The following is an 18,079-nucleotide window of genomic DNA, read 5'->3' as shown; positions in this document are numbered from 1 at the left end:
GACTATTTTTTTTCCAGGTGAAATACAGTGACAATGGTAGATACACAACATTTTTGTTTACGTTGGAACAACTACCAAAGCAGTATTACATCGGCTTTCGAAAACCTCCGTGATGATGAAGATTTTGTTGATGTTACTCTTGCCTGTGATGGAAAAAGCTTGAAAGCCCATCGTGTTGTTTTATCCGCTTGTAGTCCATACTTTAGGGAATTATTGAAAGTAAGATTATATACCGTCTCACATATAACACTAATAAGCCATTACAATTAAATTTTTAATACTTATGCTGCAATAATAAATATTTCTTTTTAGTCTACTCCTTGTAAACATCCTGTGATAGTCCTTCAAGATGTGGCATGGACAGATCTCCATGCCCTCGTGGAGTTCATTTACCATGGTGAAGTAAATGTTCACCAGCGCTCTCTGTCATCATTTCTTAAAACAGCTGAAGTGTTAAGAGTCAGTGGCCTCACACAACAACAGCACGGGGATGAACGAGAACCAGTAAGTAGCAATTTAAATTAAATATTCAAATTCATACAGAAAGTTTAGTCTACGTTGTACTATCCGGCGCCATCTATTGGCCAGTCTTCCAATAATTACTTCCCTTAAGATGCTGTAGTCGCAGATTTCTGTAAAGTATATATATTTATTTCATTCCTTAGTTTAATTGGTCAGTATTTTTTTATTTCTGATTTGCCTGAATAGATTCGTTATAAAATTTTAAGTTTATATAAATAGACATCTTTGAAATTGTCTTTTAAATACATTAATCTAATGCCCAATAGGTTTATATCAAGTTTAAGTACTACCCATTCTGTAAAAATTGACTTGGTTTCCTTTACATATATAGTTGTTTGCCTTTATCTGAAACTATCCCCTTTTTCAACATTGTTGGTCTCTCATTAATGATATTGTAACCATTCTAATATCTTGCAGTGTCCATTAGAAATATTTTTTTTCTTCCAGTTGACACAAGTCCAGGGCTTGGTGCGTTCGCAGCAGCCAACCCCTACCTCAAATCACCATCCCGTATTCCCCGACAAGCTAATGGAAGACTCCTTATTTACGTCACCTTCGTCACCATCGCACAGTACCACGATGAACCAGCTGTTGCGTCGTGCCGCGATGCAGCACCGTCGAGAACGACGTATCTCGTCCGATCCCGAGAGCGAACTTAAACGAGCGCGTTCCGATCACCTCCTCGCCAATAACAATAACAACAATAACGAAGTAAACCTCCCTCACCATCCGCCCCCTCAGACACAACCTGCCGATTTCTCGCCCAGCGCCATGAAAAACAACATTAACAACATCCTAAATTTGAATAATAGCAGCAGTACCGCCAATTCGATTGTCAATTTGCACATAAAAAACGATGTGGAAGGAAACGGGATCAGTAGTACGGAAAGGGAGTCGCCCTGTTCCCTATCGCCCTCAAACACATCGCGCACAAACAACAACGATGAGAACATGAAGTCTGAACCGATGGAACTCCTGTGCAGCACGAACCAGGAGGGTGACAACAGTAACGATTCGGCCGATGGGAACAATGACAGCATGCCTAGTAGCAATCTGCCGCAGGGAGGCCCGATGTCTACCAATTCAATGGGAGACCATGACGACCACGACAGCCCCATAGGACCCTACTTGACGCCGTCAGAGAGTAAATTGTTCGCCACTGCTGCAGGAACGTTCAATTTCAGTATGGCGGCATTAGCTGCCGATCCAACAGCCTTAGGGGGTAAGGAATACAATATTTTATGATAATTTTTCTTGTGATTGTGGTCCCATTCCATTATTACTACTAAAATAAGTAACAGTCCTACAAGATGCCATTATTGGAGCCATTTTGAATCTATCTTTTATTTAACTTCTGCTACTTTACGCCATCTTTTGGCAGTTTCCTATAAATATAATATATTTTAAAAGCATACTCTTATAAGTAAGTAGGTAGTTGCCCTATTTTAACGGGAGTTTTTCACAGGTAAAAATTGGTTGAGAAAAGTTATTGGAGGATAAACAAATTTCAATCAAATATATAACCTGAAAATTCAAAAAATAGAAAAAAAAATATTTGTTAAATTGTAAATAATTAAAAATTTGTGTTACAACTCATTCTTTCATTACAGGATTGAACCACACACTCCAGGCTAGTGCTGACAGTTTGGCGGGTACGTCTCAAGGTAAGATTTTTATTTTGTCTTTTTTATTAAGTTATTTGACGCAATAAAAAATGGATATATTTTAAAATCGAAAGTATATCTATTTCTCACAAGAAAAAAAGTTTCATAAATGTTGAATTTTCGTCGGTCTTAATATTTCTTTCTCATCGTAATGAATTTCGTCGTAATGTAATATTATTCATAATATGAATTATGCGAAAATCCAACAGTATTATGAAATTTTACTATAAACAATAATCAAAAGTCCATGCAACACATTAAACTGATAAGAAAATCCTTCTCGTTGACAGAAATTTAGAGAATATTAGGTAACTTGGCCTTCTGGTTATCAAAGTACATTTCAAACATTTAAATATCGTTTTGTATTATTTTTTGCTCTCTATACAGACACACATGTGAATATCATTATTTGTTACCGTGCAGTAAAAAGTTTTGAAATGTACTGACAGCATTTTGTATTTGGAATGTTTCTAACAATATTGTGTTTTGCGTGTGCGTGTTTTTTTATTTTTCGTTTTTCTTCTTACTTTTTTATTTCCTTTTGTATGGTTCAATTGTCAATCACTTAGTTATTGGGGAAGCCAATAAAATAATCAAACGGTAACTAACATTGCAATCAGTACCTCACTAAAACATACGAATATTTAATATTATTTATCTACAACAAAGAAAATATCTTCCATACTTGCGTTCAAAGGTAGTAAACAAACATTTCAACAGTATACTGCTTGTTAAATATACCGCTGTTATGTACGTTTTTAGAAAAACAAAAATGTATTCTATTGTATGTGAATTGTTTGTTAAGTAACTAGAATAGAATTAAATAAATACAATTAATTGCAATTTTCATTTCTGATGTTTATCGAAAATTCAATTGAGTGAAGATTGTCTTGCACATACAAAAACTACAAATGAAAATTGTACATTAAGAAAATGTGTGTAATATTTGATATGATATGTATATTTTTTAAGTAATTTAAATTAGTCAATTTATTGTATACATAATTCGGTTTATTAGCATTTTTCCAGAAAACTATAAGTAAACAGTAATACATATACTTTTTGTTATGATAAATGTTAGGGATATCATCTAAAAAAGTAATTATCATATAAAACATATTAACAAACTGTTTAATATGTTAGCAGGTAGTTTCTTTTCAAATTCGTATCAAATATGCATTATCCAATGCAACTTAAAATTCTAAACTTTTTTTTGTATTTTAACTTCTAAAAAGTTCATCCATTAGTAGATATATGCGACACAAAAGCAATGTTAAACTATTTTTAATTAAAATAGTTTTGAAGGATTATTTATAAACTAAAAATAATAAAAAAAGTAATTTGTTGCCAAACAAAGNCTAAAGTATGTATTAAAATAACAAAAATATTAAATTCACTACCCAGTTATGTAGATTAAGAAGGCCTCCAAATATTGGTTGAATAAAAAATAGTGATTTATAGTCATTTTTCTTGGCAACTACACCCGCCCATTTTCTAAATTTAAATGATCAACCTAGGACTAGAACAAGAAGCAATGTATTAATGGAATTGACTTATGTTTTATGATAATATTACTTGACTTCAAGTATTAGAATATTTTGGGAAATTTGAGAGGTCTTACTTTATTTATCTAGCAATTACAGTCAATTATTTTGCAATTTGGCATTAAAAAATACGAAAACAGCATATAATAGATTTAAAGAATAAATGAAGGGATTTATACATTGAATATGTAAGAAGGCTTTTGAGGGTCATGACTTTTAGGCAGTCCTGTCTAGTTATGCAGGATTAATTTCCAAATGTATGTATATTATATAAAATAGACTAATCTAGGGTGTAACCAATTCAAAGAAACTATTTTTAAATGCAGAGGCTTTTGTAGGTTTTACTGATAGTTAAGTAAACTGTTTGGATGCAACTGGAGGTATTTTTTACCAGACAAAAATCGAGAGCACACATACTAACTAAAAATTGACCCGAAACCGTTGTGTATTCGTTTGGGCTAATGTATTGAGGATTTGTACATAGCTTTGAATGATGATGATGATGATGAGGTGCGGCTAAGGGAGCTAATAAGCCCTTTCTGCCGCCAGGTGCTGAGGAGTTTCGGTGCCAGCCGTGCAACAAAAGCCTATCGTCGCTGACTCGGCTCAAGCGCCATATTCAAAACGTTCATATGCGTCCATCTAGGGAACCAGTGTGCAACATTTGTAAGCGAGTGTACAGCAGTCTCAATTCGCTACGAAACCACAAGAGCATTTACCATCGCAACATCAAAAACCTAAAGGCTGACGATTTTATACCGCCGCATTCTTTCTACCTTTGAATAATAAGGATTCGAGATAACAATGACCGAAAATAACATAACACTTGCTGGTGTTTCATTGCCGTTAATATGGCTGTCCAATTTTTAACTCTGCATCTTTTGTGACGTTGCGCATGCGTAACTACGAGTAGTATAATTAGCAGTCGCCATCTATTAGAACACACATATGTATATTTACCTAATGACGGTACTGGAATGCCAGCTCATGTAAATTTAAAAACAATAACGGTTCGTCCAATATCGTGCTTAATGTTTGTTCTATTACTAAACTATTACTACGTTCCTAAAGATAATTCTTTTGCTCTATAGTAGTACTGAAACAAGGCGATTATATAATAATTATTTATATATCGTACGGACTTGCATGTGTACTAAATATGAACAATATAACTAACTATTTTATAAGTTGTTTCGTTAAGACTGTAGATATATTTTCCAGTTTCTGTAAAGGTACAAAATGTAAACTTTTGTCGGTGACCTCTTGGCTTTAAAACATACCCAAGTGATTTCCCAAAAATGACTTTGTTTCTGTTTTTACTATTGATCTCAAAACGAAATTTTATTTTAAATTAATATTTGGGATGTCACTTTTTATTTGCTTTCGACCTTTTTTATATTTGTGACCAGATTTTAGTCTCCAAGTTGAAATTTTAAGCAGAATGATTTTTAAGTTCAAATTAAAATTTTTAAAAAAGAGCATGCAAATAAGTTAATTAATACATGATCAAATCAAATCATAATTATAATTAGTCAGATAATTTACCGAGGTCGAGTAGGAAAAAAAAAAGAAAAAGAAACCGAATGTGCGGTAGTACCAGATTAAATTTTAACTGAAAGTAGTAAAAGGGCTTTGTATGTTGTAAGCTGATTTTGTATTGTACTGATAGCTATAATACATATAAATATATATATATAGAAATGCTTGACTGACATTAGCGGGGGCCTAATTGGTGTTATGTGTTCCCGGTGGCAGAGAGAAGAGTGGACCTCCCCCTGCCGCTGACCGCCTCCCACCGGTGTGACGTGTGTGGAAAGCTACTAAGTACCAAACTGACCCTGAAACGGCACAAGGAACAGCAGCACCTTCAACCCCTCAACAACGCTATTTGCACACTGTGTCACAAAGTATTCAGGACTTTAAACTCCCTAAACAATCATCGCAGTATCTATCATCGTAGACAGAAGTGAAAGTGTCTTCATCAGCCACCGTATGTTCACGGTAGTGTCTGATTTTTTTCCGTTAATCAATCAATAGCATAACCACATTAAGCCCCCGCTACACCACCTTATTATATATTTTTTAGGACAGGTCAAGCTAATCGTCCATGTGAATATAATGCATATAAACATATACCTATATAAATAAATATAAATATTGAAGTTTTTTAAATAGGGTTTTGTTGTAGCTCGCGCGACAACTTGAAGGGCTTATAGTTAGTTATTACCGATTATGATTTGCGTGTAATCTTTTCAGGCGTTTTTTATTTATCAGGAAATAGTGAACGATTAAAAATTGTTTAACGAAATTTTAATTTTGATGACACAGCAGACGACGATTTCCTGAAAAATAAAAATTTACTGAACTTTTATTGACAAAAGTGATTGATTGGTTTATCAAAAATATTTTTAATTCGAACTATATTAACTTTTTAAACTACAAATTATTTCATACTTTTGACTTCGGCTCTGTGANTGCTCGTGTTTATAATATAATTTAACATTTTTAATTATATTCTTGATCCAAAACATCCTGAAAGTGTTTCTTTACAGAAACATTTACACACTTTCATGGTGCATGTCTTTTTTTTTTTTTTTCGTAAAAGTATGTACTTTATAGAAAATACTAGCTGGTTTAGAATTTTTTTAATTGCCAAATTGTTTTATGCCAGTTACGTGTTATACATTGTCAATATAAAATAACAAAACAAAAAACCAAAAAGCCCCCTCCCCGGTCCGACACGTTGCAGCATTGCCACCAGAAGACAGACTGTGAGCGGTACGGAACGGCGGCGCGTGGCGGCGACGAGCGGCTACTTCGCCTGGCGGACGCCAAGCAAGCTGCGGCTGAAACAAAGCACGCTAGGCCTGATTCACGTGTATTTTCGAGAGCACACGCGCTCGCGCTCATTTGTTCTTATGATACTATTTTTTTTTCAACCACCTCACAACCTAATAGTAACCGCTAAAACAAATTCTATGGTGCATTTATACAATTCTAAACAATCTAATTTTAAATTAGTTGATGACAAAGATTAAGTTACAATCACTGTAACATTATCTTCGTCTTTGCATGTTTATTATATTAGTTACAGTCAAAATTTATAAAAAGGCAGCAAGAATGTGATTTGGTATAGATAGGTGTTGGGCCTAGCGCCGCGGCTGACCCTTGCACGTTTGCGCGAGCGTATAACTAGTAGCGCGCGCAGGCGTGCAAGCGGACCTTACCGCGCGCGGGCGTCTGCTGGTGGCACTGCGCGCGCACGGACCTAGCGAGCTTGGTTTTGCTGTTGCAGGGGCGTCCCCCAAGAAGGTGTTCACTTGCCAGCTGTGCGGTAAGGTGCTGTGCTCAAAGGCGTCCCTGAAGCGGCACATTGCGGACAAGCACGCCGAACGACAGGAGGAGTACCGATGCGTCATATGCGAGCGGGTGTACTGTTCCCGGAACTCGCTCATGACGCACATCTACACGTACCACAAGTCCCGGCCTGGAGACATCGACATAAAGTTCTTTTAGCCTCCCCGCTTCCCAGGTATACGTACACCATCATCACCACAACCCTTCCACCACCACAACCACCCGTGCTCGCTTGTTAGTTTGAGTTGCTTCTGTGTGGGTTGGTTGGTTATGAATATTGCTGGCATGTGGTGTTTGCGCGTGCATCCCCGTCTGATCCCGGCCTGTTGCAGGCGCTACCACCACCGCTGCCGGCATGCGAATGCCGCCCCCGACATCGGGCGGAATCAACGAGCCCCAGGAGTGCCCTTATTGTCGTCGCACCTTCAGCTGCTACTACTCCTTGAAACGTCATTTCCAGGACAAACACGAGCAGTCCGACACCCTCTACGTGTGCGAATTCTGTCATCGACGTTATCGTACCAAGAATTCACTCACAACACACAAGAGTCTACAGCACCGCGGCTCCAGCGGCATGCTCAAGCGCCTGCTCAAAACGTCTGCCATCAAGAGCGTCCTAGCGGCACAGCCACAACCGCCACCCCCGCGCCTACTATGACCATTGACCACTACTACTACTACCACCACTTCTTCGCCACACACGTTGCCGCCACTGTCGCCGCCGTGCTCCCGTCAACCGGCCTAAAAACAGCCTACACGGTGACGAAACGATTGATAACAAATCATAACATTATATACATATAACGATCAAATTATCACTACTGCTGCTACTACTGTTATTATTAATAATCATCTATTCCTACTTATTATTGCGTTTAAAATAGAGGTAATCACGACCTAAAAAAATCATCTTGTTATTTCTTGAATGTAGGGGAAGAACAACTTGCTCCTTAATAAATAATTTCGGACATGTTAACAAAAACTAAAGCGGCCAATCTGCTCAAAACTGATAAGGATTTACTTACCACAATTAGAAAGAAATTAATAATTCAATGAAACTGACACAACCTGCTAACTTTTTTTTCATTATCATAAATTCAAGTGGAGTGTTCCATTTTCTTTTTAATAGTTTTATAATTGTAAATATTTAGGTGTATTTTAGAAACATTAAGCTTAAAATTCTGGTTTACAAAATTCTATATTAGCATTAATACTTTTCGTTATGTAATCAACACTTACACTTAACTCCTCCTACAGTTTGCTATGTTTACTCGTTTAAAGTTTTTTACAGTTGTACGTTTACAATGACATTTTATGTTTGCAGACTTGGAAATATCTTTTTCTGTATTTGATAATATTCTCGAAAATCTAAATTTTAAATCGTCATTTTTTATATTTCTACCAAATGTTGAAAATTTCGTGGTTGGTTATATGTATTATGCAAGGTAGTATAGTCACAATTTGAAAAAATAACTGAAAGGAATACATTCAGGATTTTAACAAATCCATTTAATTGAAGTTTTGAAGAACTGATGCAACCTTTAAGGTATTTGTTAAGACTGAATTGTTTGATTTGGGACTGATTCGGTAAGATAAATAAATTTAAAATATGAAAAATTGGCAACCCCACTGCCCTGTGTATTTTATAGTTTTGCATTTCGCATGTTCATGTTGTTTGATGCAATATACCATATTTTATGTATTGTTGTATAACCTTAATTATTTATGTTGAAATATATTTTTACACGGCAATGTAGCTAGAGTTTTATTTGCTTTGTTCTTTAGACTCATATTTATTATCTTATAAATGCAAAAAGTAATTGGCATAAAACCAAAGAAATATATTTTGTCTATTGCTCGTGTTTATAATATAATTTAACATTTTTAATTATATTCTTGATCCAAAACATCCTGAAAGTGTTTCTTTACAGAAACATTTACACACTTTCATGGTGCATGTCTTTTTTTTTTTTTTTCGTAAAAGTATGTACTTTATAGAAAATACTAGCTGGTTTAGAATATTTTTAATTGCCAAATTGTTTTATGCCAGTTACGTGTTATACATTGTCAATATAAAATAACAAAACAAAAAACCAAAAAGCCCCCTCCCCGGTCCGACACGTTGCAGCATTGCCACCAGAAGACAGACTGTGAGCGGTACGGAACGGCGGCGCGTGGCGGCGACGAGCGGCTACTTCGCCTGGCGGACGCCAAGCAAGCTGCGGCTGAAACAAAGCACGCTAGGCCTGATTCACGTGTATTTTCGAGAGCACACGCGCTCGCGCTCATTTGTTCTTATGATACTATTTTTTTTTCAACCACCTCACAACCTAATAGTAACCGCTAAAACAAATTCTATGGTGCATTTATACAATTCTAAACAATCTAATTTTAAATTAGTTGATGACAAAGATTAAGTTACAATCACTGTAACATTATCTTCGTCTTTGCATGTTTATTATATTAGTTACAGTCAAAATTTATAAAAAGGCAGCAAGAATGTGATTTGGTATAGATAGGTGTTGGGCCTAGCGCCGCGGCTGACCCTTGCACGTTTGCGCGAGCGTATAACTAGTAGCGCGCGCAGGCGTGCAAGCGGACCTTACCGCGCGCGGGCGTCTGCTGGTGGCACTGCGCGCGCACGGACCTAGCGAGCTTGGTTTTGCTGTTGCAGGGGCGTCCCCCAAGAAGGTGTTCACTTGCCAGCTGTGCGGTAAGGTGCTGTGCTCAAAGGCGTCCCTGAAGCGGCACATTGCGGACAAGCACGCCGAACGACAGGAGGAGTACCGATGCGTCATATGCGAGCGGGTGTACTGTTCCCGGAACTCGCTCATGACGCACATCTACACGTACCACAAGTCCCGGCCTGGAGACATCGACATAAAGTTCTTTTAGCCTCCCCGCTTCCCAGGTATACGTACACCATCATCACCACAACCCTTCCACCACCACAACCACCCGTGCTCGCTTGTTAGTTTGAGTTGCTTCTGTGTGGGTTGGTTGGTTATGAATATTGCTGGCATGTGGTGTTTGCGCGTGCATCCCCGTCTGATCCCGGCCTGTTGCAGGCGCTACCACCACCGCTGCCGGCATGCGAATGCCGCCCCCGACATCGGGCGGAATCAACGAGCCCCAGGAGTGCCCTTATTGTCGTCGCACCTTCAGCTGCTACTACTCCTTGAAACGTCATTTCCAGGACAAACACGAGCAGTCCGACACCCTCTACGTGTGCGAATTCTGTCATCGACGTTATCGTACCAAGAATTCACTCACAACACACAAGAGTCTACAGCACCGCGGCTCCAGCGGCATGCTCAAGCGCCTGCTCAAAACGTCTGCCATCAAGAGCGTCCTAGCGGCACAGCCACAACCGCCACCCCCGCGCCTACTATGACCATTGACCACTACTACTACTACCACCACTTCTTCGCCACACACGTTGCCGCCACTGTCGCCACCGTGCTCCCGTCAACCGGCCTAAAAACAGCCTACACGGTGACGAAACGATTGATAACAAATCATAACATTATATACATATAACGATCAAATTATCACTACTGCTGCTACTACTGTTATTATTAATAATCATCTATTCCTACTTATTATTGCGTTTAAAATAGAGGTAATCACGACCTAAAAAAATCATCTTGTTATTTCTTGAATGTAGGGGAAGAACAACTTGCTCCTTAATAAATAATTTCGGACATGTTAACAAAAACTAAAGCGGCCAATCTGCTCAAAACTGATAAGGATTTACTTACCACAATTAGAAAGAAATTAATAATTCAATGAAACTGACACAACCCTTTTATGGTTGCGGTATTGTATGCATTTAGCAGTTGTAAACTACCTCTCTGTACATACAGAGCAATGTTTTAGTTGATAATATTTTTTGTACTTATACCTATTTTTAAAACCGTGCTTGCCTACTAGGCATTCCTGTCCATAATTTTTTTCTTCTAATGCAAACAGTCCTTTAAATCATTCTAGTAGGTCTTCTCATCATATTGGTCCCTACTTAACTAATTGCCGTTACAATAATAAAAAACAATTTTTAAGGAGAATAGTTATTAGTTTTACTAATAATATGAATAAATCTTAGCCTGATAGTCATAGATTTCTAAATTTTTCAGAAATGCGCATTTGAAAAAAAATAATTGATAATACATTAACAACATCAGCTTATTCTCATGATGAGGAATAATGAAGCAACGTAAAAAAAAATTAGAAAATCAGCACGAATACTGATTTTGTTAAAATGTCCTGTTGCCGCAAGTACAAAAACTCAGAGTTTAATGTAGAATATATAATATAAGATATAAAACATAATTTTTATTGACCTTTACACTTTAATCTATGTCGAAATTATACAGTTGTAGGTTCGCGGTGTCAAATAAATCGAAAGTAGGAGGTATAACATATCTTGACAGAAAAATATCATTCATATCACATATTGCAGACCATTCATATTAAAAAAAATAATGACCTATTCGGGTTAGGTCTGTGCATTTTTAGATAGAACATTCCCTCAAATTCACTGTGATTCAGTTTGCCCCTTTGCTGTTTTGGTTTGATTGATCTTGGGCACACTTTTGCATTTAAAAAATAAGTAATGAATAAAAAAAAATGCTATTGATTTCATTCTCCTAATGGTATTTGTTGTCTTTAATGGATAGATGTTAGATGATAGTCAAATTCAAGGTAAAAGTGTGCATATTTTCGTTAAGGATTGAGGTAAATGGTTTGAGACAAAGAAGGCGTTCGGAATAGTAAAGCATTAGGGAAAATCACATATTTTTTTAATTAATTCAAAAGAATGTACTTTTAGTATATGTAAGCTGGTTAACTGTGAGTTTTACATCTACATATCTTTCCAGGGTTTTTAATTATTGTAGTTAAAATGTGCCAATTTTGAATTTCTGTTTGGCTGATGTTGAAAAATTGAATGTTATTAGTAAACTGATCAGGAATCAGGAAGTTTAATGATGATGATGATGATAATATAAATTGCAGGACCTTTTCACTCCACGTTTAATGCTAAATTATCTGTCTGTATTATGTAATTATTAAAAATGCCGACTTAGATGTGATGTCGCTGCATATCATGTGTAAAAATGTTCTTAATTTTGAATTCAGATAACAATTCTGGATATTTAGTTTTTGTCAATAAATGTAGGGTGAAAAAGGAAATGTTAACGTTAGTTATGTATTGTATAAAGATGTACAATCTGATATGGGGCACGGTTAGAAGAGATTCGGCAGTACAGTGTAATGACTGTTTTTATGTGCTGTGAAACGCGTTTAGATTACAGAAATTATTTATTTGATTTGATTATTTGTGATAAGGTTGAACCAAAGACGATTTTTTTGATTTTTAAATTAGAACATAAAAGGAATTTAGTTAGTCTTACGATTAGAAATTTGAAATTTGAAAATATTTTTTTATACTACGTGCCATAGATCAGACACAAAAATATGGTAATGGATGAATGAAAAAAAGTTTTAAATATATCTGTAGAATTCGTGTAAGTGTAACTGGAAATATTAGTAGCATATCTGTTTGTGCACACAATGGATGGAATAAAGAGCAAAAAATGCGGAATGTTGCAAATGACGTCGTCGATATGTTTTAGGTCACTTTCAGGTTTCAGTTATGACTTAAATAATAATATGTGATAAGTTAATGATACAGGCAAAATTATTTAGTTTCTATCCGTTTCTTGAAAAGATTTGACACTGATTAGGTATACTTGTAAACTAGGCTAGAACACGAAATGTTTGCTGTTTTTTGATTTTCGTTTTTGAATTGACTCGCATATCTTACATGCCAACTTTAATATTATACAGATTTAGAGAATTATATATTTAAAAAAAAAATTAAAGTCAGTATTAAAAATTTGTACCTAACTGTAGGTAGAAATTTAGATATTTTATAAAAATTTTGAAGGTCGACTTCTAAGAAAATTTTTGAATACTGCAAAAAAATATGGAATTGCAATGTTTGGCATGTTGTGGGTTTTGCCTGGGGGTTCAGAAACATACGAAGCAATTTCTGTTCAATAAAAAACAACTGCTGTTCAACTTTTCCATTATAAATTAAACAAATACTTTTAATTGAAAAATATGCATAACTTTTATTTGTTACAACAAAAATGTAGATAAGTATGTGGATGAATGTATTTTTGAAAAGATTTTGAAATTAACAGAAATTGTCTCCTCTTGCAGTTGAAAAAAAGAATAAAGAGAGGATAAATTCTTCTTGTTGTCCGGAATGTCGGTAATATGTTAAAAAAGATGGTGTCAGTATCTTATAATGAAACAAGATGCCTTGATACAGTACAACATGTGTTTTATAAATCTCAAGCGTCGTCAAAATCGCTGTTAATACCTCATAACTCAGAAATACCCACAGGTGTACTTACTTATATTGTATCTTACAATTAGTAGATTAGAAAAACGTAAACATTAGTTTTTTGCCTATAATTTGTAAATATATTCTATTGTTTTTACGATCGCATATTTTTAATATATTATAAGGGCGTATAAGTGACTCAAAAAGCAGTNTTTCCATGGAATTCACGAAATTACTCCCCATAGTCCTATATACACACATACCGTGCTAAGATGTTACATATCAACAGCTAACCAACCAATAATTTGCAATTAATTCCTTTTCAAATATGATTTTAACATCATTTATAAGTCTTTTAAAATTATTATTATTTTTACTTTTGTTATTTAAACTTATGAATATATAGTAATATAATTGTTGGTGTAATAAAAATCATAAAATTAGATCTCCTGAGTTTTATTCATAGTAACTTCCAAAAAATGTACAGGAAATCCCTAGAAATGGAAAAGTCGAGAACAACCTGTCAACATTTCTTAATATAAATTTTCGTTTCATTTAAGTCCAGAAAATATTTAACACCACTTTAGCTGTATATAAACAGAACGCTATGTATAAAAAGAGTAAATTTTACCACCGCCATGGCAACCTTCATTCACACCACAACAAATACACTACTAATAAATAGTTACAGTAGTTTAAAGCCCTTTTTTATTTAGTGAAATGATAAGCGGCTTATAATTAAATTATGGTCAACTATAAAGTAAGAATCACATTAGTGGGACCATCAAAGGTAATTTTTTTTAATTTTGTAGAATATGAAAGAAAACATTACAAAATATCTTATATGCATGTACCACCATATTTTAGAGTGGAAAAAGTAAATTAGCTAATTACATAGCCGATATTAATTGCAAACTTCCTGAAGAATTACATCCCACAAAAGGCCTGCGGATTTTAGAGTATGACATCAATAATGTCAAAATCAGAAATGAAAAATCGACTGTTGATGTTCAACTCTGGGATACAAGTGGAAATGATGAGTAAGTTTCCTTTAAAATTATTTTTTTAAATATTTAATGTAATTTAAATACCAAGTTTCCCTCTTACTTTTTAATGATAGATAATATAAATACACAACTCGTTTCAAACGATTAGAGATGCTTATTCTCATGATGAGGAATAATGAAGCAACGTAAAAAAAAATTAGAAAATCAGCACGAATACTGATTTTGTTAAAATGTCCTGTTGCCGCAAGTNATGTAATTTAAATACCAAGTTTCCCTCTTACTTTTTAATGATAGATAATATAAATACACAACTCGTTTCAAACGATTAGAGATGTAACCTTGAGGAAAGCTGCTCGAATAGAAAGAATACACACTAGGCCTGAGTAAGACAGAAATACTTTGAACGAGATAAAATATGGTTCAATTTGGAATTTTGTCACGAGGCATTCAGGTAAAGGGAAGGGGCATATCTCCAACCGTTTGAAATGAGTTGTAGATGTATTTTTAAACAATTTAATTAATTTATTTATTGATAGGTATTCCCAATTTTGGCCAGTATTCAGTGCAAATACTGATGGTCTCGTTTTTATACACTCAAATGATGAAAATGCACCCAAAAAACTAGATTTATTGTATAATTACTTTGTGAACCAAAAGAACATAAGTCCTCGAGTCTGTCTTGTATGTTCATTTTCTTCAGAAGAGATTAAGTACAACCTCTGTAATTTTTTTTCCCATAAAAACATTTATTTATTAGCTAACTTACTTATTTTTAGCCTCAAAATTTTCTAAAATAGCTCAAATTAATGTGGATTTGGAAGGGGAAGGAGAAAAATTCAAACAAGAATTTCAAAAATATGTTTTATCTGTTGTCAATAATCTTGACAATCAATAACAAAATAAAACAGGAAGAAGACTTCCACTACTTCTATAAAAGTATAAGGAGCAGTAATATTTTTTTTATCTTAAAAATACTTCTAAAAGGTAGCATCTACCGGAAGACAATTTATCTTCTAATTTTATCATATCTGCAGCTTTTTCTGCTATCATTACAACAGCGGCATTAATATTGGCACTAGGTAGAGTCGGCAACACGGACGCATCCACTACAAATAATTTATTGGTATTTTTGACTTTAAAATTATAATTGACGACGCTTTTTTCGTTTTTACCACCTAAGGAGCACGTACCCACTGGATGGTAACTAGTTAAAGTAAAATGTCTTACATAGCACTCCCAGTAGTTCCTAGAATCAAACGTATAATTTTCGCATCCTGGAAACTTTTTGTCGTTTAACTTAGCCCCGAGTCTGCTAAGTGGTTCTGTACCTATGATTTTTTTAATTAATTCAATCCCTTTTAGCAATATTTCTACATCGTATGGTTCAGATAAGTAATTTGGATCTATAAGAGGTTTACTGTAAGGATTATTGTCCTGTAATCTTACAGTTCCCCGACTTTTTGGGTGAAGGACAACAGGAATTATGCTTACGGTGGTTTTATCTTGAAATAATTCAAAATAATGCGTCCAAGCAGAATCTTTTAAATTTAAGGCATGTCTTAAATGAGCCCCAAAGTCTGCAGTTATTCCAGTTGGTAAGACCATTATTTGTAAATCAGGGACGCCATTTCCTTTGGTGTCTATTACACCTATTACTTCACAGCCTATGGAGGTCCAAGGGCCTCTTTTATGAAATATATATTGAAAAGCAGACACAGGTGATAATAAATCGGATAAACTCAAACCTACGCTTTTATTTAAAACAATCAAGTCTAAACCAGTTGTGATATGATCTTGTAAATTATCACCCACTGGTAAATCGGTCACAAGAGATACATTTACCTTTTCTAAGTGATCTTTAGGTCCTACACCAGATAACATAAGTAATTTTGGAGACCCTACTACGCCTGCGCTTAAAACAATGCCTTTTCTAGCGTTTACAATAAATTTATTTCCAAAATGACTGTATCTAACACCATAAGCTTCATAATTGCCGCTAAACAGTATTTCTTCAACAAAAGCATTTGTTTTTATAATAACATTATTTTTTGAATAAAGTAAATGGTGAGCTGGACTCCATCGACTTCCTGATTTTATGTTGGCCTGTACCTTCATAAAACCTAAGAAATGTATAAAATTTATTAAAAAAGACCAATGTTATGTAATTAAAATGTATGTAGGTTGTATAATAGTTGCCAATGATGTGTAATATTTAACATCAGTAACGAACAAAATATTGTTTTCACAAAGTAAGCATAGGTGCATAGCAGAAAAACGGTTTACAGCTGTAGTTTTTTTCTCTTTCTCCCTTTTTCTCTCTCAAGCAACAAGTGTAAGCCGCATCAATTGAATAACCTGCGCTCCCTCCCTTCCGCTTCCGGTTACGCGTTTCCATGGAATTCACGAAATTACTCCCCATAGTCCTATATACACACATACCGTGCTAAGATGTTACATATCAACAGCTAACCAACCAATAATTTGCAATTAATTCCTTTTCAAATATGATTTTAACATCATTTATAAGTCTTTTAAAATTATTATTATTAACTTAGTGTTTTTGATTAATTAAGGATCATTTAATAAATAAATAAACAAGTCTTTCAAAATAGCCATTCCAACAAATAATCATGTAATTTTTTTAAAAATTAATTATTACCCCTATTCTCTCCTCCATTTAAGTCATGTATTGAGAAATTTAATGATGAGACGGCATCTAAGAAATGTTGTGCAAAGGGTGTAATAAAAGGTAAATCATCTACTGCAAGGGGACCTCCAGTTGAATGTAACTGAGCTGTAAAATCAATTGTTTTTTAAAAATAAAACAAATTTATTTTAAAAACTTGCATGATTTGTACCTTCCTCTTTGATCTTCAGCTTTCATAAAATATGAGAGGATATGCTTCTCATATAAATAATTAGAATCATTTTTAAACCAGCTTTTAAAATCACTTGGATGTCCCCTTGCATATATCATGCTATTAAGCCTACTTGTGCCACCATAAATGCTACCCATTGGCCAATTTGATATCTGAAAGTTAAAATTAAAAGGTTCAATTGTTATAAGTATATTACAATTATTTGGTCTAACCAATATTAGTGACAATTACATTGTTCTTTAATGCCCAACCACCATGCTTTTGGGGTACTGTACTATAATGCCAATCTACTAATGATTTTTGTAACAATGGAGTTAAACCAGGAATATCAAATAATATCCCAGCACAAATTCCAGCTTCTAAGACAAGGACTGTATTGTTGCTGTTTTCTGCCAAACGTAATGCTACTATACTTCCTGCTGAACCACTTCCAACTAAAATGATTAATAATTGAAATAAAAAAAAACTTTTGTGACTTCTAAGACATACCTACAATATAATCGAACTCATTTATGATTTTTTCTGGCAACAAATAGTTTGAAAAATATGTAAACATCCATTCTTTTAAAATGCACATAAAAATAAGCATAAAAATGATAAAACTAACGAAAGGAAATCCGCACCTTATCGCAAACGATGTTAAACTAATCATTACTCAAGTAAAATATAAATCAAAAACCAAAGCGATTTTATTATTTTTTTAAAAAATTCAATACATAACCCCTTTCAGCCGGTACTGCTTGACATTGACAGT

General features: G+C 34.7%; 5 protein-coding genes across 17 annotated transcripts in view; 4 read left to right on the top strand and 1 right to left on the bottom strand.

The window, feature by feature from the left end:
* LOC108742280 (broad-complex core protein) overlaps positions 1 to 8,093 on the top strand; it is a 78,189-nt gene extending 70,096 nt beyond the window's left edge. For 6 of the 10 annotated variants that reach the window (XM_018477460.2, XM_018477466.2, XM_025980686.1 and 3 more), the window contains exons 2-6: positions 18 to 219; positions 313 to 504; positions 970 to 1,744; positions 2,133 to 2,186; positions 7,420 to 8,093. In XM_018477460.2, the coding sequence (XP_018332962.1) occupies positions 34 to 219; positions 313 to 504; positions 970 to 1,744; positions 2,133 to 2,186; positions 7,420 to 7,745 (1,533 nt within the window). In that variant the 5' untranslated portion in view covers positions 18 to 33 and the 3' untranslated portion in view covers positions 7,746 to 8,093. Of the gene's footprint in view, positions 1 to 17; positions 220 to 312; positions 505 to 969; positions 1,745 to 2,132; positions 2,187 to 4,279; positions 4,990 to 5,485; positions 6,215 to 7,025 lie in introns of those variants that run through there. The other 4 variants (XM_018477493.1, XM_018477485.1, XM_018477497.2 and 1 more) reach the window with 4 other exon arrangements.
* A 1,565-nt stretch (positions 8,094 to 9,658) lies between these two features.
* On the top strand, positions 9,659 to 10,002 carry LOC112906480 (broad-complex core protein isoforms 1/2/3/4/5-like; the record flags this gene model as incomplete). The annotated part of the gene is made up of 1 exon (XM_025980671.1): positions 9,659 to 10,002. A coding segment is annotated over one exon (324 nt), but the record flags the coding sequence as incomplete, so codon positions are not given.
* A 157-nt stretch (positions 10,003 to 10,159) lies between these two features.
* On the top strand, positions 10,160 to 11,693 carry LOC112906490 (broad-complex core protein-like). Its single transcript, XM_025980691.1, has one exon. It carries the CDS (start codon positions 10,179 to 10,181, stop codon positions 10,479 to 10,481), a length of 303 nt encoding a protein of 100 aa, XP_025836476.1. The 5' UTR covers positions 10,160 to 10,178; the 3' UTR covers positions 10,482 to 11,693.
* A 2,157-nt stretch (positions 11,694 to 13,850) lies between these two features.
* LOC108742337 (intraflagellar transport protein 22 homolog) lies at positions 13,851 to 15,388 on the top strand. Its single transcript, XM_018477519.2, has 4 exons — positions 13,851 to 14,229; positions 14,307 to 14,479; positions 14,983 to 15,167; positions 15,223 to 15,388. Exons 1-4 carry the CDS (start codon positions 14,185 to 14,187, stop codon positions 15,339 to 15,341), a joined length of 522 nt encoding a protein of 173 aa, XP_018333021.1. The 5' UTR covers positions 13,851 to 14,184; the 3' UTR covers positions 15,342 to 15,388.
* Positions 15,331 to 18,079, bottom strand: LOC108742247 (glucose dehydrogenase [FAD, quinone]-like). Of its 4 annotated transcripts, none has more exons than XM_018477384.2 (5): positions 17,815 to 18,079; positions 17,557 to 17,759; positions 17,294 to 17,477; positions 17,106 to 17,240; positions 15,331 to 16,566 (listed from the first exon to the last, which is right to left on the bottom strand). In XM_018477384.2, exons 1-5 carry the CDS (start codon positions 17,975 to 17,977, stop codon positions 15,407 to 15,409), a joined length of 1,845 nt encoding a protein of 614 aa, XP_018332886.1. In that variant the 5' UTR covers positions 17,978 to 18,079; the 3' UTR covers positions 15,331 to 15,406. The 4 variants fall into 4 exon arrangements, with proteins under 4 accessions (XP_018332886.1, XP_018332923.1, XP_025836468.1 ...); XM_018477421.2 differs by lacking the exon at positions 15,331 to 16,566 and adding an exon at positions 16,573 to 16,869; XM_025980683.1 differs by lacking the exon at positions 15,331 to 16,566 and having other exon boundaries at positions 17,112 to 17,240; positions 17,305 to 17,477.

Source organism: Agrilus planipennis, unplaced genomic scaffold (genome assembly GCF_000699045.2).
Source record: "Agrilus planipennis isolate EAB-ADULT unplaced genomic scaffold, Apla_2.0 scaffold3, whole genome shotgun sequence".
Lineage (NCBI taxonomy): Eukaryota > Metazoa > Arthropoda > Insecta > Coleoptera > Buprestidae > Agrilus > Agrilus planipennis.
This window is presented reverse-complemented; position numbering and strand designations above follow the sequence as displayed.

Excerpts from the sequence above, each read along its gene's own strand:
- LOC112906490 (XM_025980691.1), top strand. The coding sequence starts at position 10,179 with ATGCGAATGCCGCCCCCGACATCGGGCGGAATCAACGAGCCCCAGGAG.
- LOC108742247 (XM_018477384.2), bottom strand. The coding sequence starts at position 17,977 with ATGATTAGTTTAACATCGTTTGCGATAAGGTGCGGATTTCCTTTCGTT. Across the intron at positions 17,760-17,814 it reads TGAGTTCGATTATATTGTAG|TTGGAAGTGGTTCAGCAGGA; the intron begins GTATGTCTTAGA and ends TAATCATTTTAG. Across the intron at positions 17,478-17,556 it reads GTTGGGCATTAAAGAACAAT|ATATCAAATTGGCCAATGGG; the intron begins GTAATTGTCACT and ends TTTAACTTTCAG.
- LOC108742337 (XM_018477519.2), top strand. The coding sequence starts at position 14,185 with ATGGTCAACTATAAAGTAAGAATCACATTAGTGGGACCATCAAAG. Across the intron at positions 14,230-14,306 it reads CATTAGTGGGACCATCAAAG|AGTGGAAAAAGTAAATTAGC; the intron begins GTAATTTTTTTT and ends ACCATATTTTAG. Across the intron at positions 14,480-14,982 it reads GATACAAGTGGAAATGATGA|GTATTCCCAATTTTGGCCAG; the intron begins GTAAGTTTCCTT and ends ATTTATTGATAG.